Here is a 26931-nt window from a genome sequence, read left to right as displayed (position 1 = left end):
GAAGGTGTACTGTCATATGCATTCACAAAGAGATGGTCTGAAGTTGGAACTTACGCTTAAAAGGGAGGCAGAACTTAAAAGTTTGGAAAATCTACAGCCTTACCATGTGGTAGAAAAGAAAAACCCATTTTCTGGGGAGAAATTCAAGCTGCCTGCAGAAAATTTGCATAAGTAATGAAGAGCAGAATGTTAATTGCCAAGAGAATGGGAAAAATCTCTCCAGAGCATTCTAGAGATCTTTGCTGCAGCCCCTCCCATCACAGGCCCAGAGACATAGGAGTGAAAAATGGCTTCGTGGGCTGAGCCCAGGGCCCTGCTGTTCTGTACAGCCTCAGGACATGGTGGGCACTCTGTTTCCCAGCTGTTCCAGCTCCAGTTGGGGCTAAAAAGAGCCAAGGTACAGCTCAAGCCATGGCTTCAGAAGGTGCAAGCCCCAAGCCTTGGTTGCTTCCACATGGTGTTGGGCCTGCAGCTGCACAGAAGACAAGAGCTGGGCTTTGGGAGCCTCTGCCTAGATTTCAGAGTATGGAAATGCCTGGATGTCTAGGCAGAAGTCTGCTGCATGCAAGGGCTGAGCCCTCATGGAGAACCTCTGCTAGGGTAATGTGGGGTTGGAGCCCCCATATAGAGTCCCCACTGGAGCACTGCCTAGTGGAGCTGTGAGAAGACAGCTACCATCCTCCACACCTCAGAATGGTAGATCCATTGACAGCTTGCACCATGTGCCTGGAAAAGCCAGAGGCACTCAATGGCAGCCTATGAAAGCAGCCATGAGGGCTGTACCCTGCAGAGCCACAGGAGCAGAACTGCCCAAGGCCTTGGGAGCCCAACCTTGCATCAGTGTGCCCTGGATGTGAGACATGGAGTCAAAAGAGATTATTTTGGAGCTTTAAGATTTAATGATGGCCCTTTTGGGTTTCGGACATGCATGGGGCCTGTAGCCCCTCTGTTTTGGCCAATTTCTCCTACTTCGAATGGGAGCATTTAGCCAATGCCTGTACCCTCATTGTATCTTGTAGGTAACTAACTTGCTTTTGATTTTATAGGCTCATAGGTGAAAGGGATTTATTTCCCTTGTCTCAGATGGGACTTTGGACTTGGACTTTTGAGTTAATGCTGGAATGAGTTAAGACTTTGAGGGACTGTTGGGAAGGCATGATTGTGTTTTGAAATGTGAGAAGGACATGAGATTTGGGAGGAGCCAGGGGTGGAATGATATGGTTTGGCTCTGTGTCCCCACCAAATCCCATCTCAAATTGTAATTCTCGTATGTCGAGGGAGGGACCTGCTGGGAGGTGGTTGGATCACGGGTGTGGTTTCCCCTATGCTGTTCTCATGATAGGGAGTTCTCACAAGATCTGATGGTTTAAAAGTTTGTGGCAGTTCTCCCTTTGCTGTTTCTCTCTCCTGCTACCATGTAGGAAGGTGCTTGCTTCTGCTTCACCTTCTACTATGCTTGTAAGTTTCCTGAGGCCTCCTCAGCCATGTGGAACTATGAGTCAATTAAACCTCTCTTCTTTATAAATGACCCAGTCTCAGGTAGTTCTTTATATCAGTGCGAAAATGAACTAATACACTGCCCAACTGATTGACTCTCCATTTCATGAAAGATTTCTCTGCAGCATGCAATGCTATCTGATAGCATTTTACCCACAGTAGAACTTCTTTCAAAATTGGAGTTAGTCTTCTCAAACTCTGACACTGCTTTATCTACCAAGTTAATATAAAATTTTAAATCCTTTGTTTTCATTTCAACAATGTTCACAGCATCTTCGTCAGAAATACATTGGGTCTCAAGAAACCACTTTCTTTACTCATCCATAAGAAGCAATTCTTCATGTGTTCAAGTTTTATCATGAGATTGCAGCAATCCAGTCACATCTTTAGGGTCTACTTCTAATTCTCATTCTCTTGCTATTTCTTTCATATCTGCCTCCACTGAAGTATTAAACTCCTCAATGTCATACGTTAGAGTTGGAAGCAACTTTTTTCAAACCCCCGTTAATGTTGACATTTTAACCTCCTCCCTGAATCATGAATGCTTTTCATGGCATGTAGAATGGTGAATCCTTTCCAGACAGCTTTTAATTTGCTTTGCCCAGATCCATCAGAGGAATCACGATCTATGGCAACATCCTTACAAAATGTATTTCTTAAATAAAACTAAAAAGTCAATGATGGCTGCAATCCCAGCACTTTGGGAGGCTAAGGGCAGATCACAAGGTCAGGAGTTCGAGACCAGCCTGACCAACATGGTGAAACCCCATCTCTACTAAAAATACAAAAAAGAAAAAAAGAAATAGCCAGGCGTGGTGGTGCATGCTTGTAATCCCAGCTACTCAGAAGGCTGAGGCAGGAGAATCGCTTGAACCCAGGAGGCAGAGGTTGCAGTGAGCTGAGATCGCACCACTGCATTCCAGCCTGAGTGACAGAGGGAGACTGTCTCAAAAAAAAAAAAAAAAAAGGTCGAATTGACTCTTTGATCCATGGGCTGCAGAACGGATGTTGTGTTGGCAGGCATGAAAACATTAGTTTCCTTGTATATCTCCATCAGAGCTCTTGGGTGACCAGGTGCATTGTCAATAAGCAGTAATATTTTGAAGGCAATCTTTTCCTCTGAGAAACAGGTTTCAAAATATTCAGTAAACCATGTTGCAATCAGATGTACTGGTATCCAGGCTTTGTTTTCCATTTATAGAGTACAGGCAGAGTAGATTTAGTGTAATTCTTAAGAGTCTTAGGATTTTTGGAATGGTAAATGAGCACTGGCTTCAACTCAAAGATAGCATCAGCCTTAGCCTCTAATGAGAGTTAGCCTATCCTTTGAAGTTTTGAAGTGAGGCATTGACTTCTCCCCTCTAGCTATCAAAGTCCTAGATGGCATCTTCTTCCAATAGAGGGTTGTCTCATCTATATGAAAACTCTATTGTTCAGTGTGGCCACCTTCATCAATGAACTTATAGCTAGATCTTCTGGATAACTTGCTGCAGCTTCTCCATTAACACTTGCTGCTTCACCTTGCACTTTTTGTTTTGAAAACAGCTTCTTTTCTTAAACCTCATGAACCAATCCCTGTCAGCTTCAAACTTTTCTTCTGCAGTTTCCTCACCTCTCTCAGCCTTCGTAAAACTGAAGAGAGTTAGGGCCTTGCTTTGGATTAGGCTTTCGTGTGAGGCAATGCTGTGGCTGCTTAGATATAGCCAGATTGCTAAAACATTCTTCATATCAGCAGTAAGACTGTTTCACTTTCTTATCATTTGTGTATTCACTGAAGTAGCACTATTAATTTCCTTCAGTAACTTGTCCTTTACATTCACAACATGGCTGTTTGATGCAAGAGGCCTAGCCTTCAGCCTATCTCAGCTTTTAACATGTCACCTTCCTCATTAAGCTTAATCATTTCTAGCTTTTGACTTAAAGTGAGAGACATGCAATTGTCCCTTTCACTTGCACACACAAGGCTATTGTAGGGTTATTAATTGGGCTAATTTCAATATTGTTGGTTCTCAGGGAATAGGGAGGTCCAAGGAGCAGGAGAGAGATGGGGAAACTGCCAGTTGGTGGAGCAGTCAAAATACACACAACCACTTATCGATTAAGTTTGCTGTCTTCTATGGGCACGGCTTATGGTGCCCCAAAACAATTACAACAGTAACATCAAACATCACTGATCACCATGTCAGATATAATAATAAAAAAGCTTGAAATACTGTACGAATTATCAAAGTGTGAAACAGAGACACAAAGTGACCGTGTGCTGCTGGAAAAATCTGCACCAACAGACTTGTTTGCTGCAGGTTTGCCACAGGCCTTCAATTTGTAAAAAATGTAGTATCTATGAAGCATAATAAAGCAAAGTGCAATAAAATGAGGTATGCCTGCATACCTGCAAACTATAATAATTTAGATACATCACACTTTACATTTATATGTTTTTCTCTTCTAAGCAAAATAAGCAATGCCAATTTGCATGAAAAAGCTTTAGAAATAAGGAAATTCTGTGAGCATCATAATCATCTTTCCCTCTGTACGGGGTGACATGTAGTTATCATCCAAACTGGGCATTGTTGAAAGGGAAAGAGGACGTTATCAATAATTCTGTTGGGGCAAACCAGGACTGTCCTGGGCAAACCCATTTGACCTTCAGCCCATTTTACAATCATGCTACGTGGGAGAACACTTTCCCTATGTGATCTCTTTGATCCTAATCACCTGATATACACATAACAACGACACCTCTCCTTTCTTTCACTGACTCAATTTAATCTCTGGATCTAGCTGAATAGCTAGAGATACATCTTGGAGCTATAATGTCTGGTGAAGGGCTTCTTCTTCCTCACTTGCTCCAAGGTCACATATTCTAAACGGTTCTCACGGGGATCTATTCTTTGCCATTTTGTCTATGGCTTGCACAAAGGGATGTTTAGAAACCCATTGTTTATTTTCCTCAACAGAACGCCATAATCCCAAATGATGAAATCTGGAAAAATCAAAATCCTTAAAGTCTAAAATCCCAAAAGATCAAAATCCTGAAACTATAATTCTGGAAAAAATAATTTAAAAATTCTTTAAAAGATATTTCTGTACATTTTTAAAAGGGAATTTGAGAAACATACAAAAACATGATAGAACACTTTATAAGCCACTTTACACAATAAAATAGACAATAATAAGATATACATTTGTGCAAGCATAAACACTCAGGTATACTAATGACAGTCACATGGGCCTAACAGTTAGAAGCAGACAAACCTTATTCATAAAGAGGTCAAACAAAGGAAATGTATGAATGCATATCACTAAGGATGGTAATGGTGTGCAGCCAGCGGTATAACTGTGTTCCTCTGAAATACCATGGCAAACAACCTAAGCCTTTTCACAAGATTGCTCAAAAACCATGATGGGACACCACCACCACATACACAGTCCCCAGAGCCAAGATCTTGAGAACTTTTATCTTTCACAAACACAGATGTATAAAAAGGACATCTTTTCATTTGTTGAGGAACTGTCAGTGTTTTTACACACACGCACAATGCTAATACACAAAGCCAAATTTGTGATAATGCACTTTGTGGAGTCAGATTTGCAAACAACACATAAAGTGAATCAGAACTCTAAAAGGCTTTACACAATCTACACCTCCAGAATTGGAAATGATGTGCAGATGAAATACATAGCATAGTGAATTGTAAAAACAAAGCTGACAATTTAAAATTGTGAAAAAAACTGAAAAGAGAGAAAGAAAAAAACTAAAAAAGAAAATCAGACAAATGAAAGATTATTACAGGGATAGATTATGAGCAACTGAACAGAGACAGTCCATTAGAGCAGGCCGACTTTCACAATCATTATCTATATTTTGATTTCTTGCATCACGACGAATAGCTGCTTTTTTTCTTTTAAGACATGGCTCTCCTTGGAGAATACATTCACATTCATTTTCAATGTGGTTCTGATCTTTTTGAAACTCTTCTATGATTTGATATAAACTGACATGAGCATTCCTTATTAAATTTTTGCAGCCAGGCGCAGTGGCTCATGCCTGTAATCCCAGCACTTTGGGAGGCCAAGCCAGGAGGATCACTTGAGGTCAGGAGTTCAAGACCAGCCTGGCCAACATGGTGAAACCCCATCTCTACAAAAATACAAGAAAATTAGCCAGGTGTGGTGGCACATGCCTGTAGTCCCAACTACTTGGGAGGCTGAGGGAGGAGAATCGCTTGAACCTGGGAGGTGGAGGTTGCAGTGAGCCAAGATCACGCCACTCACTCTAGCCTGGGCAAGAGAGTGAGACTCTCTCTCTCTCTAAATAAATAAATAAATAAATAAATAAATAAATAAATAAATAAATAAATTTTCCTGTCTTATGCCATGCTTCTATGTTATTTTGGGTAAAAGGAAATCCATTCCACATGTACCTATATACAGAACATAAATTTGGTGGAAACAATAATGGTGATTGAAGAGCAGCACCATTTCATGTCATCTTATCCTAACACGCACATGATTATTTTCAAACCAGTCAGTAACTTTATTGGCTTCTTCAGGCAAATGCAGCTTTAATTTATTAAAAGCTCCTGGAATGTCGTAAGTTGGAAGGAATGCCAATGCAGGCAAATAATGTATTTTTAAAGTGAGGTTTTCGGATTTCAGTGTTGCCAAATTGTGTAGCCAACCCGCTCATCTGAATTTTCCGCCAAATGCACTGGGCTGAATGGAAAAAATAAACTTTATTGGTAACATCTTGAAATTCACTTTAGATGCCTTTATCGCACCTAACTCTATATCTGTATTTGAGGAATCGATTACAATCCATTTTCTTTTGCAAAGTCCTCCAAATCTTCAAATAAGTATATATGAACTGCTTCACATTTTCCAGTCATTAACACATAAAGGAGGGAATAAATTCTAGAATTTGTGGATCCAACAGGGGCATAAATTCTATGTAGTTGATAAAAAAAAAAGCAGGGATAGTTTTGAAAGTGCCATCCATTAGCTAAAGTGAAACGTGCTGATTTTTCTATATTAGACTTAGAGGTAAATATAAGAAGTCTGTCTTCTTTGACAGTCAAATCACTAATCAAGAATAGGTCACCATTTAATGTTTTTTTGTGACACTAGAGAAACCTCAATATCAGCAAGTGTCTTTGGTTCAGGAGGTCCCTGGGCTTGCTGAATTCCTTTTATTCTCTGATGAAGGGCATTTTTTTGAAGGCAAATATAGTGTTATGTGTGAAGGGGTAGAAGTTGTACATGACAGCATAATTTGGCAGAGAATATTTCTTGTATTTTTTGCCAGTATTTTCACTTCTATGATCTTCAAAACACTCATTACACTTGTATTCTGAAAGTGGTTGTGGTCTACAAATTTTATAAGTATATGCTATCCATTTGAAAGTCTGGTTATTGCCAGCTGTTGCAATTAAGCAATTTTCTGCTTTCAAAGCACCAATAATAATTAGCTTTAAAATTTTTATCTTTCACCATTAGGTAGCCTCATACACTTAACTTATCATAGTCTTTTTTAGAGGGAACAATATCACAGATCTCTTCCATTGTGTTGTAAGAAATACAGTAAGAAGGAATAATATTTGGCTTCTCCAGTGGCAAATCTGTATTAGTCAGAGTTCTACAGGGATATAGAACCAATAGGATGTGTATATAGATATATGAGAGGGGATTTGTTAAGGGGAATTGGCTCATGCAATTATGGTGGCTGAGAAGTCCCACGACAGGCCATCTGCAAGCTGGAGACCCTAGGAAGTCAATGACCCTAGGAGCTTTCCAGCTCAGGCTGAAAGCCTCAGGACCCAGGGGGCTCCTGGTATATGTCCTGGAGTCCAAAGGTCAGCAAGCCTGGCGTTCTGATGTCTAAGGCAGCAGAAGATAAGTCTGTCCCAGCTCTTACAGAGATACCAATTCACTTTCTTTATCTGTTCTCTTCCAGCCTCCAGCCAGCTGGATGTTACTCACCAATACTGAGGGCAAATCTTCCCTATCTACTCCACTCAGATTCACACACTATCCTCCTCTGGAAACACCCTCACAGACACACCCAAAATAATGCTTTCCCTGGTTTCTAGGTATTCTTCAATCTAGTCAAGCTGACACCTATAATTAAGTCCACAAGTTCACCCCCTTGTTAACCTGGCATCCATATGCACCTCCTTAAACCATACTTAATTTTTAAATAAAGATTAAAGTGATAGTTCCATCTAACATGATTTTACTATCCTGTGACTGGAATTTTCGGGACTGGACATTAGGGATTCTAGACTTTAGGAATTTTGATCTTTTGAGACTTCAATATTTGGGACTGTGTCTTTTGGGATTATGATCCAAACCCCCTTTAAAAGGACAGTGTTGCCAATTACAACAGCTAAGGCCCCAATGCTCCCTCCTGAGTACTAACAGGTTGTGCTTCCACCACACCGGACAAAGTAAGATGGGCTGTTTAAAATGATGAGCCTTTATCTGATTATGCTTAAAGACTACTTGCTGGGCCTATTCCTACAATTCCCTGGTTCTAAAGGAGGGTATAATTTCACTGAGGAAAAATGACTGAACAGAAATTCCAAAGCATTACCAGTGGCGAGAGCAGCTTTTAGCTCTTGAGATAGGTTACAGACTTTGCATTTTCCCCTCTAAAACAGATCTACCCAAATAAAAGTACTTTTGACAGTTTCTAAACCTCAAACACACTATATACCTTTGTTTATATTTCAGAAAAAGGAAATAAAATATCAGTAGATGTGAGCTTTTTGTTCTTATATCTTTTCATCTGGTTCTATTGCCCTTTTTACTATAATGATATTTTAAATTCATTGAGAAATGTCTAAAACCAGCTAATATTAAAGATCATTTTCACATAGATTAATCTGACTGCATATACACTTGCTTCCTTTATTGTTTTACTTAAATATGTGTGATCATTTCATTCACAAGTGTTATCACAATAAATTTTAAGCTCCATGAGGGCATTGCCTGGAAACGTGAAGAAAGAATCCAGTGATTTACATAGTCAGTATAAACCATTTGGCCCTTTTTATTCTTCTAGGCTTGTAATATATATTAGGTTAAAAAAAAGTTTTTTAAATGCCGGTTTAGAGGTCTCCAGGAAGTAAAATGTTTAATTATTAACCATTAGTGATATTAAAATATTTATATGCCTTTTAGTTCTACTTAATTGAAATTGGTGGAGAGTGATGGAGGCAGTACTTTACTTGGCATACAACAGCATTATCAGTTTATCTGAAAAAGTAAGATTTCAGACATATCCTTCTTCTGAGACCCTAGATGGATTTGTCTGAAGATCATTTGCGTTAATGCAATGTTTTTATCTTCAGCCACTACAAATGAAAGAAAGTCTATGTTTCAAAGTGGAATTAAAAATATATATATATCACATAAGTTACTACCATAAAAAAAAACCCTGCCACTCTTACATCCATCTTAAGTGCTTTGTAACACATTTTGGTTAGAGGTGGAAAGTATTGCATTTCCATATCAATTTGTTTCTTTGTGGGTATTTTATTTCCACTTCACAGCTCAAAGCAAATTAGTGGGAAATGATTCAGATGAACAAGCAAATGAATGTTTTATAATGTGGAAGACACTTGTATTCGTGATTTTACCTGATCTGTCCACGAACCAGCGGTCTGTTCTTTGTCCTATTCATGTTTGAGTCAAATGGCACCTCAAAAAACTGTAAAAAGAATGAAAAAAGACAGAAAACATTAACTATAAAACAATTCTTTTCTTCCGCTTTAGTACTGAACATTTTTTCTGCAGTAAACTTCATTTTAATTTTGATAGCATAAATCAATACCCTGGCACTTCTTGAAGAAAAATTCCAAAAAACAAACAAACAAAAAACCAAAACAACAACAATAATTTGCACTAGGTGTCAGGAATATCTGCTTTTATCCACTTTGAAAATCACCTGTTAAACATACAAGTAGCCAAGTCCCTTGGCATATGCAGACAATTGGCTCTAGGACCCCCCCATGTGTGGATAACCAAATCCACACATACTCAACTCCCGCAGTAGGCCCTCCAGAACCTGCCTATGAGAAAATGTGGCCGCTCTTTAAGTTCAAGTTTCACATCCTGCAGTCTGTGTTTGGTTGAAATAAATCCACGTATAAGTGGACCCACACAGTTCAAACCCGTGTCATTCAAGGGTCAACTGTATAGTTTCAGGTTTGAAGCATTAGTGTTGTAAATAATTTCAGAATCTTTCACACAACCCAAAGCCTGTGAATCCACCAAGAATCAACTGACCCTGGGGAATGGGCTACTGATGTAAAGAACCAGGGCTGACGTAATTAAGATCTCAGAGATCTCAGATGAAACTGAGGTTATACTGCGATGAAGGTAATCATCCTATTCTGCCCAGGATAGTTCTAATTTACATCTTGGTGCCAGCATCATTAACAGCAACCTCTTTCACTCTGAAAGCATCCTAGCTTGGACAATAGATTGGTACAGTCATCCTAAAAATGAAGTACAGTTTTAATTGTTTACCTATTAAAAGACAAGGCCCAAGGTATTATCAAAACTAATTTTCCAAAGCCTTGACAAACTGTACAAGTATGTTCTTAAATTTGTTATTAATGTCTCTTACTTGTCTCCTTTTTTGGTAAAACAGAGTACTCAAAAAATGTGCTGATTAGGTTATTAGTTAAGAAATCTTTGACTAAATGGGCTAGAACCAAATCAACAGACGAAACAATAATTCAATGGAAGGCCGAAGTCAGTATTTCCCCAGCTGTGTTCCCTTACCATCCCTGGAGATGCTCCCAGGAAGAACGACTCTATGGTCAAATCATATGAGCACAATAAAATCTCTGAGAAATCCCAAAGTGAAGAAACCAAATTAACCTTACTTTAGGCAGTGTTTCCCAAATTTATTTCACCATGAAACCTTTTTTCAAGAGAAACATAAGTAACAGATTTCAGAAATTCCTGGTCTGACTAGATTTGAGTGGCAGGGATCATTTCTTACTTATGTCTGTATGAATCATAGCTCTTTGTAGAGTGTGTTGTACTCAATATGTGTTCTATAAATGTTAGAAAAAAATAAACACTAGTGCTAAAAAGACAAATAAGTGACATTCTATTTTATTGTACTTTTACAAGTCATCTAGTATGATTTACTAAGAAGTATATGTTAAAAATGAAAGAAAATTTATTCTGAACTATTTGAGAAATGTAGAATTTTTCCCCATAAGTTTGGGACATCTGGTAAGTTGTGTTCCCTTTAATTTTGTAAAAAACTTTGACATATGTTTCCTTTCCCCATATCCTATACTACAAACTATCTACTTTTAATTTTTTTTTTACGATGTCTTAGTATTCCTAAACACAATGACATTTTCCAATATGATTATTTATTTTTTTCTTTCTCCTTCTTTTCAGGTTACTATAGTCACTTCACTCACAAACTCTGAGTAGTTACTCACAGTGAGGATTCCCTGTTGTTCATAGTAAGTATCTACTAGCCCTAGTCCCTCACACTTGGGTCATAATGACCATCCAGTTACAGCTCATTTAACCAATGGTCAGGTACCTGTGATTCTCAGACCTTTAAAATAAAACCACATACCAATAATGATAACCACCACTATCCCCATAGCATTAAGAGAGCATATGTCATCTGTAATTATAAGAATAAAAGATATTCTTCTCTTGATGGCTAACCTTTATGAAGGATGGGCTACACATGTTAAGCATTTTACATGCATTGCAAAAGGAACTGTCTACCAAGCCTGAGTTTTCAGAGCTTCCTGGGCACTGCTGCAGCCCAAGAGTGTGAACGTAGTCAGAGTAAGACACTAAATGTCAGGAGTCTGTATTGCCTCACCTGCTCTACCTGAGGCCACGGCTGCATGAGAAGACCCCAGATTAGGAAATGGCAGTGTTTACTCTACAGGTGGCTTTTTTGAATTGGTTTCTGTTGGAAGCAACTGTGGCAGTTGCAGTTTTTATCGACTGCAGCATATTCCACTTAATGGATATACCATAAAACCAATCCCATAGAGATGAACAGGCAGGTTGTTTTTCATCACTCTATACGACAAACATCCCTAAACACGTATCTGCATATGTGTGCAATTATTCTTACAGGATAAATGCCTAGAATGTTCCCCTCCTTTTGAAAACAGTCCTGCCTTGACTTGAATACACTACTTAAAAGGGGTTCTCCTAATTCTACATTCTCTCAGTGCTCCTCTTTAGGCTCATTATTCAGTCCATACAATTTCCTTAGTGTCTACTACACACCATACAATGGGGATACAAAAGTCAGCTAGATTCAGAACCTGCTTTCAAGAAGTTCTTACTCTATGCAGTATGCAGGTGTCGGCAAACTGTAGCTCATGGGCCAAATCCAGCCTGTACCTGTTTTTAAGGCGCACAAGCCACTGTCTTTTTATATCTCCTTAATAATTGGGAAAGTAAGTTAAAAGAAGATTATTCGCGGCATGTGAAAATTATATGAAAGTAAAATTTCAGTGTCCATAAACAAAGTTTTATTGGAATTCAGCTACACTCATTTGCCTTAGTATTGCTATGGCTGCTTTTACACAGCAGCAGAGCCGGGTAGTTGCAACAGAGACCACATAGCCCACAAAGCATAGAATGTTAATGTCTGACTGCGGAAAATGTTTGCCAACCCCTAATCCACTAGAAAGACTGAGACAAGAGAACCTGGTTAATTATAATCACATGTGCAGTAGAAGGACAGAGTTGTGCAAAGGATTATGGGAGTCCAGAGAACGGGCTCTCAACCCAGCTAGGGAGACAGAAAAGGGCAAGGATGATTTTCCTCAAATACTCTTCAAGGGAAGCTTAAAGGCTGAGCAGGGCTAGATGGTTAAGGGCATAGGGTAGGAGGGACAAGCACTGCAGACACAGAAGAAGCACAAACAAATGCGTAGGAGGCAGAACTTTGATGAAATGCTGGAGTACCTAGTAGAAGTTCAACACAGCAGACTGATTAAGAGCCTAGTCTTGTAGCTAGAGAAATTAGGGTTAAATTTCAGATTTAGGCCGGGCACAGTGGCTCACGCCTGTAATCCCAGCACTTTGGGAGGCCAAGGGGGGCGGATCACGAGGTCAGGAGATGGAGACCACCCTGGATACATGATGAAACCCCGTCTCTACTAAAAATACAAAAAATTAGCCGGGCGCGGTGGCGGGTGCCTGTAGTCCCAGCTACTTGAGAGGCTGAGGCAGGAGAATGGTGTGAACCCTCCCGGGAGGCAGAGCTTGCAGTGAGCTGAGATTGTGCCACTGCACTCCAGCCTGGACCAGAGTTAAGACTCCGTCTCAAAAAAAAAAAATTCAGATTTACCATTTAATAGTGGCTGTGCAACCTGAGTAAACCTAATTTCTTCATCTGCAAACCAAAAATAATAATATATCACTTGTCAGGTGATGTAAGGATTAAGATAATGTACATAAGGCATGATGCCTGGCACACAGAATGTACTTACTGAAGATTAGTTTATTTGCTATTATCATGAGTGTTGCTGGATGGCTGGTGATGAAGCTCCAGAGGTAGACAAGGGTCACGGAGAGCCTCACGTGCCATGCTAATGTGCCATGACTCTGCTGTGTACGAGGTGTATTTTGGATTGATCCCTATGACTGCCACTTGGAGGATGATTTTGACAGAAAACATCGTAAAGAAGCCCAGGTAAGAGATGATGAGGGCCTGAACAAGGGCTGTGACAGTGGAGATGAAGAGGAAGCAACATCTCCCTTTCCCCCCAACACAATGAGCCTTACCCCAAGTGCAGACCCTAGCCTTCTGTGTTCACTCTCCTATCTTTTTTTTTCTTTTTTTTTTTTGAGATGGAGTCTCACTCTATCACCCAGGCTGGAGTGCAGTGGCACAATCTTGGCTCACTGCAAGCTCCGCCTCCTGGGTTCATGCCATTCTCCTGCCTCAGCCTCCTGAGTAGCTGGGACTACAGACACCCACCACCACACTCGGCTAATTTTTTGTATTTTTAATAGAGACAGGGTTTCACCGTGTTAGCCAGGATGGTCTCGATCTCCTGATCTTGTGATCCACCTGACTCGGCCTCCCAAAGTGCTAGGATTACAGGCGTGAGCCACCGTGCCCGGCCTCACTCTCCTATCTTTCAATAAAACCACTACGTGTGCAGCCCCATCTTTCTCCTGGGCTCCAATTCTGTAATGTCACTTGATTGCTGTTTTTTTTTTTCATGTAGATGTTTTAACATCACAAACTCAATGTGTCTCAAATTGAATTCAACACATTTCCACGAAAATCAAAGTGCCTCTCCAGATTCTTTTTTTGTTAAACATACAACTTCTCTATAACCCATGTCAAAATCTTTAGAATCGGCTCTGATTTCTTCCATGCATTGGCCAACTATATCTAATTCATCACCATATCCTGATTATTTGGACTTCATAATATTTCTCAAATCTACCCTTCCTGGTTCTCTCTACTATTGCCACTACTATAGAAACATCATCAAATTATTTACTCAAAAACATTTAATGGACTTCTCACACTGCTCATTCCCAATGGACCCTGAAAAGTCCAAATTCTTTGAAAGTTATTCAAAGGCTATCACTAATCTAGCCCTAACGCTACTTTCAAGCTTCTCAATTACTTTATTTTTATCCCCTGGTCACACTCGCCACTATCTCAGGAACAGAGCAAAGTGCCCAAGGGAGTTGGAGACTCAGCCAGTTTCTGACCCTGGGGTTGAAGAAAATAATATCGGAAGCCTTAGTTTCCTCAGCGGCAAATGGGAATAATTTCTCCAACAACTGAAGTTACTATGAGGATCTGAAAAGACAGTGTAAGTGATGGACTGTAGCACATCATGCACTTCTGCTCATTTCTCACCTATGTCTGCATCCGTTGATTAGACTGATGTTCCTTGAATCTTCACTTAACAAACCCAACCCATCCTCTTAAAACTAAGTTCAAATTAAACTACCTAAACTGAAGCCTAAACTTCTGACTTAAATGTTATCCCTCTCTCCTTTCAATCCCCACGGCACTTGTCTGAACCACTTAGAGGTGTGTGGTTGCAATTTATGTGAATTCATATAAATTGCAAATAAAACAAACACTCATCAAGAATTACATAATTTAAAAAATAGCAGGTCAAGTGAATAAATCTTTTATAATTTTACAACATAGCAATGTCACTCTAGTCGGTATATAAAAACACAGATTATCCATTGTTAGAGTCAATATCTTTTTAACAGTCATAACTTTATTAAGGTATAATCAACATGCAAGAACCTACACATAGTTAAACTATTTACTTTGGTAAGTTTCAACTTATGTATTTACCCATGAAACGCCCACCAATCAAGATCCTGAACATATTCAAATCACCCCAAAATGTTATGTCATGTTTCCCTGTAGTCTGCCTCTTCCACCCAACTCACAAGCTTCTTGTCCTCAGGCAGCCACTGAATTGCTTTGTGTCCCTAGAGTACTTGCATTTTCTAGAGTTTTATGTAAATAAAATGGACCCTTTTTGTCTGAATTTTTTACACTCCAAATAATAACTTTTGATATTCATCATCTTGCAGAGGGTTTCAATAGTTCATTCCTTTTTATTGCTGAGTAATATTCAATTATATGGTAGTATCGCGGTTTGTGCATCTTTTTACTTGCTGATGGATATTTGGTTTTTGGATGGACATCTGGTTAATGGATATCTGAATATTTCTAATAGTTTTTAACTATTACCAAAAAGCAGCTATGAACATCTGTGTGCAAGTCTTTGTATGGACATATGCTTTTCACTCTCAAAGCTAAACACACATATATCATATAGTTGAGGTGTTTAAACTACTTAGGAAACTGTCAAACTATTTCACGAAGTGGTTGTGCCACTTTTTCATTCCCACAGCAGTATATGAAAGTTCCACTTCCAGGTTTTGGTCGTGTTATGTGGTAAGGACAAAGTGTTTGCCAAGGACAAAGAGAATAGGGACTGGCTATCAGAAGAAAGTGGTTATAAATACCAGCAATGACCCTGTGATCAGTTGCAGAAATGAGGACTAGAACAGTTATAAATGCTTTTTTCTTATTTTGATAGAACTGTATTTGTATATATGAATCAAACTTTTTATTCCTCTCTCCTATCCTCCTGCCATTTAATGTAAAATATGTTAACAGTATTTAGACTCATACCTCAGTATTTAAGTTATGCAATATCAAGGAGCTTGAAGAGAAATGAATGGCACCTAAAGATGAATAGAGACTTGTCTTCTCTTTTGGGGAGTAAATTAGTGATTTTTTGGTTGTAAGAGGGAAAGTTTTACTGTGTTTGGCATAAAACACGATTCTGCTATCACCTTATTTGGAAGTTTAGTATGGCTGAAAGATGTATCTGACTGCCAAGCTGACAAGGGTGAACCATGATGGCTCTGTGTTGTGTCAGTTTAGTTAATCCAGAACTACATTGCCCAGAATCCCCTTTCTGTACAGTTTTAGGATAGGGCTGGCCAAAAGAAGCTTACATGAGATGTGGACGTTGGAAATGAAGCAGTAGCCATGCTTACACTTGGAAAATTGGCATAAGGTCAGGTACTACAGTGGAGCACACACAATTGTGAATCTGTTGGCTCACACTGTTGGCCTGGAGCAGTGCTGGGCCTACAGCTTCTGTAGCTCCTGCCAGATATCCTTGGGTTGCAGCTGATCCCCGAGCTTTTCCAGCTTCTTATCATCCTGGGCCAAGTATGTGCGCTGCTCCTTGGTGGAACATACAAGCTCTTCTGTAGGTCATGTGCATCATCAAAGTCCGATGTTTAGAAGTGGCAAGGACAAGAGACAGCCACGTGGTCTAGTTTATTCTAATGAGTTTTAGGTGGTCCTCACAGATTCCAGGTTGTTCTTGCTCTCTTCTACTTCCCTTACAGACGGCTCTGCTTTTGTCAGGCCCAGAATTAGATACTGGGGCAACAGCCTCACAGATTGCTTAACTCAAAGGAATGCATAAGGTCTAACCCTTACATCAGCCTGATATGGTTTGGCTCTGTGTCCCCACCCTAATCTCATCTTGAATTGTACTCCCATAATTTCCACGTGTTGTGGGATGGACCTGGTGGGAGAGAATTGAATCATGGTAGCGGTTTCCCCCATACTGTTCTTGTGGTAGTGAATATGCCTCACAAGATCTGATGGTTTGATAAGGAGAAACCTGTTTCACTTGGTTCTCATTCTCTCTCTTACCTGCTGCATGTAAGATGTGCCTTTCACCTTCCACCATGATTGTGAGGCCTCCCCAGCCATGTGGAACTGTAGGTCCAATTAAACCTCTTCCTTTTGTAAATTGCCCAATCGCGGGTTATGTCTTATCAGCAGCATGAAAACGGACTAATATACAGCCCTTATATCCTGCATAGTGGTTCTGACATTCTGATCAAACTTTGACTGATACAAACTTCTCTTACTTTCAACAGAGCCGCTGCTTAAAGGTATTTAGTTTTTCAGTATATTCATGTTATCTAACAATCTAAATGGCTGACTTCCTGAGATATGTGAATTCATAATTCTTAATGTTAACAGGAAATGGTATAGTAACATGCAAATAGGCACTCAATAAATAATTTATTTAATAAACCATCATTGCAAATAAACATACCTGCAGACTGCACTAAATTATTTTAAAATGATGTATAATTTATATAATGTGTTGAAAAATTATTAGCCTGTTAGAGTCTATATTCTTTATTGAATTAGTTGAAGTTACATGTAATTAAAAGGTTCTGCCTGAACATTCACATTCCTTCCCTTCCCCAATATTCAATGTGTAAGTATTTGGAATAATCTTTCCTCATGACTTGATATATGTACTTTAATTGAATTTCATGGGATAAAAGAGGATTCCAATTACAAATCAAGTGATTTAAATGCTTGTAAGGTGTTACCTAATTTAACAAATAAACTTGTGGTTAAGTAACTATCTTGGCAGTTCTCGTGTGTGTGTGTGTGTGTGTGTGTGTGTGTGTTTGTGTGTGTTAGTTCAGGAATTCTAATGTATCATTTCATCTGGATGAAAAAAGATACTGTCTTTTCTATGTTTCTAGCACATCATCCATGGAAGAATAGAAATAGATAGCAACTGGACTCCAGGATGCCATAACTTGGCAGCAGCATCTGACTCCCATGAATGCTTAAATTTTGCAGGACAAGCAACATCTGGGCAAAAATACCATGCTAACCAAGACTCATGGTTCATTTCAGTGAGGGCCCAGCAATTCTTCCTAGCACCAAGGAATCAGAACTCATGATGCTACTTGATTCTGTTCTTCATGCATTTACTATAATGCTTTCAGTTAGGCTTACTGCATTGGTTTAGATATTTAAACCACATTTCCTAAACATAAAGCATTGTTTATTTCAATGAGCAATTTAAACACTTCAACAGTTATTTCTGAACCTATATACAGCTGGCTTTAGCCTACTCATTTTTTTCCTGTGCTTTATAATAATTAGTTTCTCATATGTTATCATTTTCAGTTGGTTCCAACTACTTCTGAAGCAGTGAAGTAAAAACTCTGGCAACTTGTGCTGAAAACAAAAGACAAATGCAGTAATATCAACCCTTAGAATATACTGTTTGGCCCCCTTTTTCATATACCCTCACTACTTCAGAGAACTCTGAAAGTAATATGCTGTAGTAAACAGAATTTGGGCAGCTGTCCAGGTCAAGCTAATTCTGTCAGGGACCAGTCTTGTACTGCACCTGCCTTCTTCTAGTTGAAGGCTCTTGTTCATGGTCTCAAATGCTAAAGAATCCAGTACCTTACACTGCTCCTGGACACAGTGATTACTGAGTGTGTTATCTGATTCAAATTGGGCCAACTGAAACGTCTTTCCCTGGAACTACACAAACCAAAGCCCCAGAAAACATGCCCTCCTTTCTCTTAGTTGTCTGTGAACACAGAATGGGATACAAGGGAAGTGAGGGAAAGGCTGGACATTAATTCCAATGGTCAGGTTACCTCCAAGGCCTCTGCCCTTTCCAGTTGAAATCAAACCTACAACGGTTTGACTCCTTTAACCTCCAACATCCTAATACACAAAGACTGTGAACATTTCAAACATTAATATTGCACGGAAAGGAATAACACCTTTTCTTCAGAAAACAACTTATTTTCTGACTAGGTTAAATTTTCAAAAGAGGTTTTCCTCTCAGTCTTTCTTCATAAAAATCCACCAATCTTTTAGAACTCTTTTCACTGTAAACTTTTTTTACCTTTTTTTTTTTGAGACAGGGTTTTACTCTGTTGCCCAGGCTAAATACAGTGGCACAATCACGGGTGGCTGCAACCTCTGCATCCTGGGCTCAAGGGATCCTCCTACCTCAGCCTCCCAAGTAGCTGGGACCACAGGTGCATGCCACCAAACCCGGCTAAGTTTTTGTATTGTTGGTAGAGATGGGGTTTCACCATATTGTCCAGGCTGGTCTCAAACTCTTGGCCTCAAGTGATCCACTCGCCTCAGCCTCTTAAGAGTGCTGGGATTACAGGCATGAGTCACTGTGCCCGGCCGTAAACTTTTCCTTTTTTAGTTCAGGTTCACTTCCTCACCATCTCCCTTCCCAATCAGTCATATCCTCCCTCACATTTATTGCTCTCTGGCAATCCTGTGATCTGTTATAGTACTCAGGCTCTTGGGATTGCAAGTGATAGAAACACAACTCAAACTAGCTCAAAGGAAAATGGGGCTTTATTATTGCTTATAACAGGGTTGTACCTGCTTTCAGAAAGGACAAGATTCAGAATTTCAAATGATGCCATCATGACACCGGCTCCTCCCATCTCTTAAATTGGCTTGGTTTATTCCTGCATGCAGACTTTTTCCATGAAGCAGGCAAAATGACAACGGCAGTCCCTGCCTTCCACACTCCTAGCCACCCTAAAAACTAGTTTATTTCTGCTTAGCTCCAAGAGAAAAGTCCAGAACCATCACGGCCATGAATCATCATGGCCAAGGAATGAGGTGACTATCCTGTGAGCATGGGGAGGGTGTTGGTAGAGAGACACAAAGACACAGTATCGCAGCTAAAACACATATACTATTTTCTCCATAGCAAAGGAAAATTTTATTACAAAAAAGTGAGAAGATTCTTGGTAGACAGGTGAAGTTAAATTATTTATAATACACTGTAAAGCTAACCACTTCAAATCATTTCATTTCATATACATCATACCTACAAAATAACTTGCCTAGAGTAGAAAGGGTATTCCTAGTTTAAGTATCTGAAGGGCATTAATTGATATAAACATAGTATTTATATTAATCTTTGTCTCATAATTGGTTTGGGAATCAATTAACAGTTCTATTTAACAGAGTAGTAAATGGATCTTTTTTTTCTCCTCATACTCACATGACAAAAATCTAGGGCATGATTATACCAATGGATAAATATCTATTAGACACCTATTATAACGTTTGTGCTTTCTTATTATACATATTTTTATGTCAGTGAATATTAATTTTAATATATTATAAATATATTGTTATATATGTTATAGACTAACAATACATTTTATATTATAAAACATAATGTTATATTTTAATATAGTATATATAATTACCAAGTAATATATTAAAATATATTATATTAATTCTAATTATATATTATCCAAATAGTTAATGCTCAGATACAAAATACACTTATTAATCTTCCTAACAGACAATATATACTTATGATACTATTGAACTCTGTGAGCCAAAATGACATAGATAACAAAAATGGATAGAAATATCACAGCCCAACTGATGTACTTCCTAGTCCTACTTTGATTAATTATATCCTATGCAAAAGGCAGATGTATTCTAGAGATGTTTGTAAGTTAAGCTCAGAAAATACTGAATTTGACAATAACTTTTTCTTCCCCTACATTAAATAATGGGCACAACATTCTTCTAGAGAGTCAACAGGAAAACAAACATGTGAACCTCGTGGGAGTTTGTTTTTCCATCCATCTTCTCAACGCTGTCAACAAGTGTTTGTCATTCCAATATGGCTCACAGCTTCCAGGGTTCAAGATAATGTCTCGATCAATCTCAGACCAAGTTAAAAGGGATGTTAAAAACAAAAAAAATAAAGCACAGGGAGAGGCACCTTATCCAGCAGGATTCCATGTGCCATTACTTTCAGCTTACAAATCAGTAAAGACACCCAGTCAGCCATTACTCTCTCGTTACCAATTCTCTGTTGCCTTACCTAGAATAAACAAACTAAGTAAGACTCCTTCCCATTGATTTTCCCCCTATGAGGCATTTGAAATAATGAATGTGTGTGCTCTGGCATTCATCAGAAGTGGCTTTTCACTCAGTGTGGTGACTGGGGCAATGTTTTCCTCTAAACAGATTACTCAGGCCGTCTCTCATTAGGCTGGATTTTAAGGCTTCATCCTTAAAGGAGAAAATAAAGGATCTAAAAGGTCACCTAGCACTTATCAGAGGCAAAGTACCACATCCTACAAGTAAAACACTCAGAAAGTTAAACTGGTTTTTACTAGCTCCAAGAATCACTGTATGGAACTGACCCCTTTTTCCTTCCAGAGAGATCTCAGTTTGCAAGCAATGCTTTCTGAAAAAAGATGGAAGGAGAAAACATCAAAATATTTACAATCCTTGTCTCTGGATAGTGAGAGGTAAGCTGATTTATTATTCTTTATCTTTTTGTAGTTTTCAACTGTCTATAAAGACCCTGTGTTTTCTTAAAAAATTTTTTTAAAAATTGTTTTAATTTTTAATTTTTGTAGGTACATAGTAGGTACATGGGGTACATGAGATGTTCTGATACCGTCATGCAATGTATAATAGTCACATCATGGAAAATGGGGCATCCATCCCCTCAAACACTTATCTTTTGTGTTACAAACAATTCAGTTATACTCTATTAGTTATTAAAATGTACAATTAAATTATTATTGACTATAGTCACCCTGCTGTACTATCAAATACTAGGCCTTATTCATTCATCCTAACTATTTTTTTGTACCATTAACCATCCCCACCACCCCACTACCCTTCCCAGCCTCTGGTAACCACCCTTCTACTCTCTATCTCCATGGGCTCCATTGTTTTGGTTTTTAGATCCTATACATAAGTGAGAATACGCAATGTTTGTTTTTCTGTGCCTGGCTTATTTCACCTAACATAATGATTTCCAGTTCCATCCATGTTGCTGCAAATGATGGAATCTCATCCTTTTTAATGGCGGAATAGTACTCCACTGTGTATAAGTACCACATTTTCTTTATCCATTCATCTGCTTATAGACATTTAGTTTGCTTCCAAATCTTGACTATTATGAACAGAGCTGCAACAAACATGGGAGTGTAGATATCTCTTCCACATACTGATTTCCTTTCTTTTGGGTATATACCTAGCAGTGGAGGTGCTGGATCATATGGTAGCTCTATTGTTAGTTTTTTGAGGAACCTCCAAACTGTTCTCCATATTGGGTCTACTAATAATTCACATTCCCACTAACAGTGTACGAGGATTCCCTTTTCTCCACATGCTTGCCAGCATTTGTTATTGCCTGCCTTTGGATACAAGCCATTTTAACTGGGGTGAGATGATATCTCATTGTAGTTTTGATTTGCATTTCTCTGATAATCGATGATGTTGAGCATCTTCTCATATGCCTGTCTGCCATTTGTATGTCTTCTTTTGAGAAATGTCTATTCAAATCTTTTGCCCATTTAAAAATCAGATTATTAGATTGTTTTTCCTATAGAGAGTTGTTTGAGCTCCCTATACATTCTGGTTATTAATCCCTTGTCAGATGGGTAGTTTGGAAATATTTTCTCCCATTCTGTGGGTTGTCTCTTCACTTTGTTGATGATTTCCTTTCCTGTGAAGAAGCTTTTTAACTTGATGTGATCCCATTTGTCCATGTCTGCTTTGGTTGCCTGTGTTTGTGGGGTATTACTCAAGAAATCTTTGCCCAGGCTGATGTCTTACAGAGTTTCACCAATATTTTCTTGTACTAGTTTGAGGTCTTAGATTTAAGTCTTTAATCCATTTTGATTTGATTTTTGTTTATGGCAAGAGACAGGGGTCTAGTTTCATTCTTCTGAATATAAATACCCAGTTTTCCCTGCACCATTTATTGAAGAGACAGTCTTTTCCCCAGTGTATGTTCTTGGCACCTTTGTTAAAAATAAGTTCGTTGTAGGTGTGTGAGTTTGTTTCTGGGTTCTCTATTCTGTTCCATTGGTTTATGTGTCTGTTTTTATGTCAGTATCATGCTGTTTTGGTTACTATAGCTCTATACTATAGCTTTGTATACTATAGCTCTTTGGTTACTATAATTTGGTCAGGTAATGTGATTCCTCTAGTTTTGTTCTTTTTCCTTAGGACATCTTTGGCTATCCTGCGTCTTTTGTGGTTCCATATAAATTTTAGGATAGTTTTTTCCATTTCTATGAAGAATGTCATAAGACCATGTATTTTCTAGTCAGGAAAAAAAGATAATAAAAAAATTCTACCAAAATGATACAAAATATGGCAGACCCTCTTTAGGTAAACTAATAAAGTATTATGAAAGTGAGGTAATATAAAACCAACATTAATGGAGCCTTAGTCAATTAGAAACTTTTTTTTCTCCAGAAAGTCAGAGGAAGGCAAAATGTTGATCCAAAATATTTCTCAAATACACCCATTTTTTATTCCTATCATCAGTGCCACTTCCTTAATTCAGGCTATTTTATTTTGCCTAGATTACAACAGCCCCCTGACTACTTCCCCTACCTCCAGTATTGATCCACCCCTAGTAACTTTTCACAGAATAGTCAAAGTGATCTTGTCAGAGGCAAATCTTATCATGTTACTTTCTAGCATAAAACCCTTCCATGGCTGTCCACTGTCCAAGGAATAAAGTTAAATGCTCTAACACGGCTTACAAAGCTCTTCATAACAGCTCTTGCCTCCTTTTACCTCTCTAGGCTCTTTTCTTTCTTGTTCTTTACCTCTTTCATGCTGTACTCTAAGCATTCTGAGCTACCTTTCGGTTTCTCAAGGAAAACATGCTTTCAGGTCTTCACTCACTCTACCCCCTGGCTGTCAAGACCCATCACAGCACTGAAACCACATCTACAACTACACAGGGCTTATTAGTTTCTGCCCTAATATTCTACTTTTCTCTGTGCATGTGCCTAAGCAGTGGAGCTATGCTGGAAAAAGACACCTTATAGGACAAGAGGATTCATTACAAGTACACAACCACAAACTTCAAATGTGCTCTCTAGTCAACTCAATCTGCTTCTCTCCACAAGGATTTCATATCTGGTCCACTCTCAAGAATCTGATGTTTCTACACAGCGCCCCCACCCACCCCTCCCCGCTCCTCCACACACACCTATAATACAGGGCATAGCCTTCTACTTTATTGAACACTGAAGTCCTCAAACAGGACACTCCCTCCTTTTCCGACTATCATCCCTACCAGTGTGTACAGCCTCTTCTCTCCTAACTTTAGGATTACCTAAGGACTGGTAATCCTGTCCCCTTCCACTTTCTAGGAAATTTATTCCATCAATTACCCTTGTCTGTATAGCACGTTTAGCCTGTTGTCTTCTAACTGTATTATTCCCATTTATACCTAACTGTGCTCAGTTTTGCCCCATCCCAACCCCTCTCCCAAATTCCACAAATCTCACAGCATCATTATTTGATTTTAGCACAAGGGTAGCATTTGGGAGAGAGAAAAAGAAAAAAAAAGAAAAAGAAAAGAAAACTTTGAGCTCACATCGTAGCCAGCATATTTAGTTAACGGGGGTATCCAGGGTGGGGTTAAGCTCCTTCTAAAATCTCCAAATAAGCTCAAAGGAATTTCTACTCTAACAGCTGCGAACGGCTACAATTCCATCTTTGCAAAAAACTGTTTTAAAAACTGTTCATTCTTAAGGCCAGTTTTCAAGAACAATAAATAAATGTATTAAAGCTCACTAAAAACTTCTAACGTTAACAGACTATTTAGGTTGCAAAATTAAAAGAAAACCAAACACCTTTCAAACTAGGACTTAAAAGATCAGAAAATTTTTCATCCACTAGTGCTCCTTCACCACAATCTAATATGAATACAAGACTTTCATAGTTAATAAATCCTTGCAGATCCCCTCACAATTATAATACAAAATAGGCATGCTTACTGACAACATTAACAAGGAGAAAATAATGTGACAACCGTATGACCCTGGAATCCATTCTCTAAAATACTACAGAGTTGAAAATGCCATCATTTAAAAACAAACAAACAAAAAACAAACAGAACATGAACATTTACTGCAGAAAAATGATGTACTCAAAAAGAAAAGGTTATACCACATACTAATCAATAAAATTGGCAAATCTACAGAGGTCCAAACACAGTTATAATATACATCTATCTGGTCACAACATGGTGGGGGTGGAGGCCAGAGAAATCATTAAGCAACCTGAGAACTCCCAAACAAAGAAACTGTAAAATTCTGAACTATAAAGCAAAGGAAACACATTAATCCCTCAGGAGTTGCAGTATTTCAGCTGGGTTATCCCTTCTCTTGGAAGGACACAACAATTCACCAAAACCTACAGTGACACAGTATCTGCACTGTACGCTTGTGGGCACAAAGCCAACTTGCTTTAGCACTCCTGACACCTGTTGGCTTAATCATCAGCAAAAGCATGACTCTATACAACAGAGAGAAAGGGAAGGAGGGAAACAAAAAGGGGGAAACCAGGGGCAATAGGGAAAAAATATGTCTCATCCATTTTGCCTATCAGAGAACACAGAATACACCTTTAAAAGACAGTTGCATATGCTTTTTGTAATGTTCAACATGTTGAAAATGTTCAATAACACCCTGAAAGATTTACACGTTTCCTCTAAGATTACAGTTTGTTTTTGAACTTCAGATCCTACCCAAATGACAAGATAAGTGATTTGGTCAGAGAGGAGATAATAGCTTTCTACTATATTACCTAAGCAAAGTGACTTGAAACCTCTCTTTAACGACTCTGTTTGTTCCATCTCTGAGATGCTGTGTTGGGAGTACAAGCAATTATAGTGCATTTCAGCTTAGGTAAAATTGCTCTACTGCCCATTTTCTCCACAATCCTGAAAGACTTTCTTATCAATTCCATAAATGTATTTTAAAATAACTTAAAAATCTTCATGTTTAAAGAGTATATGTTTTCAAGCAAATACATAACAAAATGTGCTTCTTTATACATTTCAATGGAAGAAATTGGAATGATAAATGAAAACAATGACTATCCTATTAAAATAATAATAAATAGTAAATAATGGTATTTGCATTAAAGGATAAAATCAGTACCTGAAATACACTGGGACATTTTCAAAGAGGTCTTAAGAAGACAACACGGGCAATATGCATCTATAAGACAGTTGTTAATTTGAATACTCCTGACAGCTTTTTACAACTGTTCCTAGCTTTTCTTTCAACCTGATTACTGGCAATGCCTTTATATCTAATGGTAGAGTTGGACCATCCACATGATAGAGGGGCCTAGAGTTCCTTTGCTGAAAGATGTAAAAAGGCTGAAAATTCTTATAGCAGGGTAAGACATTTGTCATGCACAGTGGATAGGATATTGGGTAATTCCCCAGAACCCTGAAAAACTGAAGTACATAGCTTCCTTCCTGAGAGGCCAAACAAAAACCTGTAATGTGTTGCAAGCACAGTCACCATGTCCTGAAAGAGTAATACATGATCTTACCACCATAAAGAATGAAAAAGATAACAATGTGGTCCATCTATGGAAGAAAAGTTTTTGATATACACACAAAATATTTTCAGTTCTCTTTTTAATAGCAAACTGGGAAGAAATGTTTGCTTTTCTATACATAGATAGAAATTCCAAATTATTAAGAGTTTCCAATAAAGAAAAGATATAATAGAGTTCAATGGTTCATTTTGAGTCTTTCAATGGTGCTTTGTTTTTAAGGAAAAAAAGACTTAATTAGTTAAAAATGGCATAAAGGGAATTTATTTCTAACTCTTCTGCCAAATACCAATTTAACTCAGAAAGCAGGCAAATATTTTTAAATGCTCATAAATAACAGTAGTTGATGTGTGACTATGATTTTATTAGCATAATTATGCAGCTTTAGATAAATGGCATTTGGTCATCAAATCCCAATATTAAGAGAATTACAATAGATTATGTATTTATCGTCTGTCTGCCTGTGTCACAGTTTTCTGTCTCAGACACAATTCTTAAAATCCAGAAATACATATGATTTTTCCGTGTCTGCACAACTATCTGTGTAAAGTAGCATCTAGTTTTCTGACAAATATGAGTTAAAGGAAGAGTGTTAATGTCTTAGTAAAATACTTCCAAAAAGAAAAGGTTTTAATTTTACTAACTAGATTTGAGTCTTG

General features: G+C 38.4%; 1 protein-coding gene across 2 annotated transcripts in view; it reads right to left on the bottom strand.

Moving 5' to 3' along the window:
• The window catches only part of COX10 (cytochrome c oxidase assembly factor heme A:farnesyltransferase COX10), a 139506-nt gene that overhangs the window by 39555 nt on the left and 73020 nt on the right, over window positions 1-26931 (bottom strand). For both annotated transcript variants that reach the window (XM_031003401.3, XM_055366914.2), the window contains exon 5: window positions 9138-9208. In XM_031003401.3, coding sequence (XP_030859261.2) covers window positions 9138-9208 — 71 coding nt within the window. The remainder of the gene's footprint in view (window positions 1-9137; window positions 9209-26931) is intronic.

Source organism: Gorilla gorilla, chromosome 19 (assembly GCF_029281585.2).
Source record: "Gorilla gorilla gorilla isolate KB3781 chromosome 19, NHGRI_mGorGor1-v2.1_pri, whole genome shotgun sequence".
In the NCBI taxonomy this organism is placed as follows: domain Eukaryota; kingdom Metazoa; phylum Chordata; class Mammalia; order Primates; family Hominidae; genus Gorilla; species Gorilla gorilla.
Note: the sequence above shows the minus strand (reverse complement) of the source record. Positions and strands in the feature narration are given on the sequence as shown.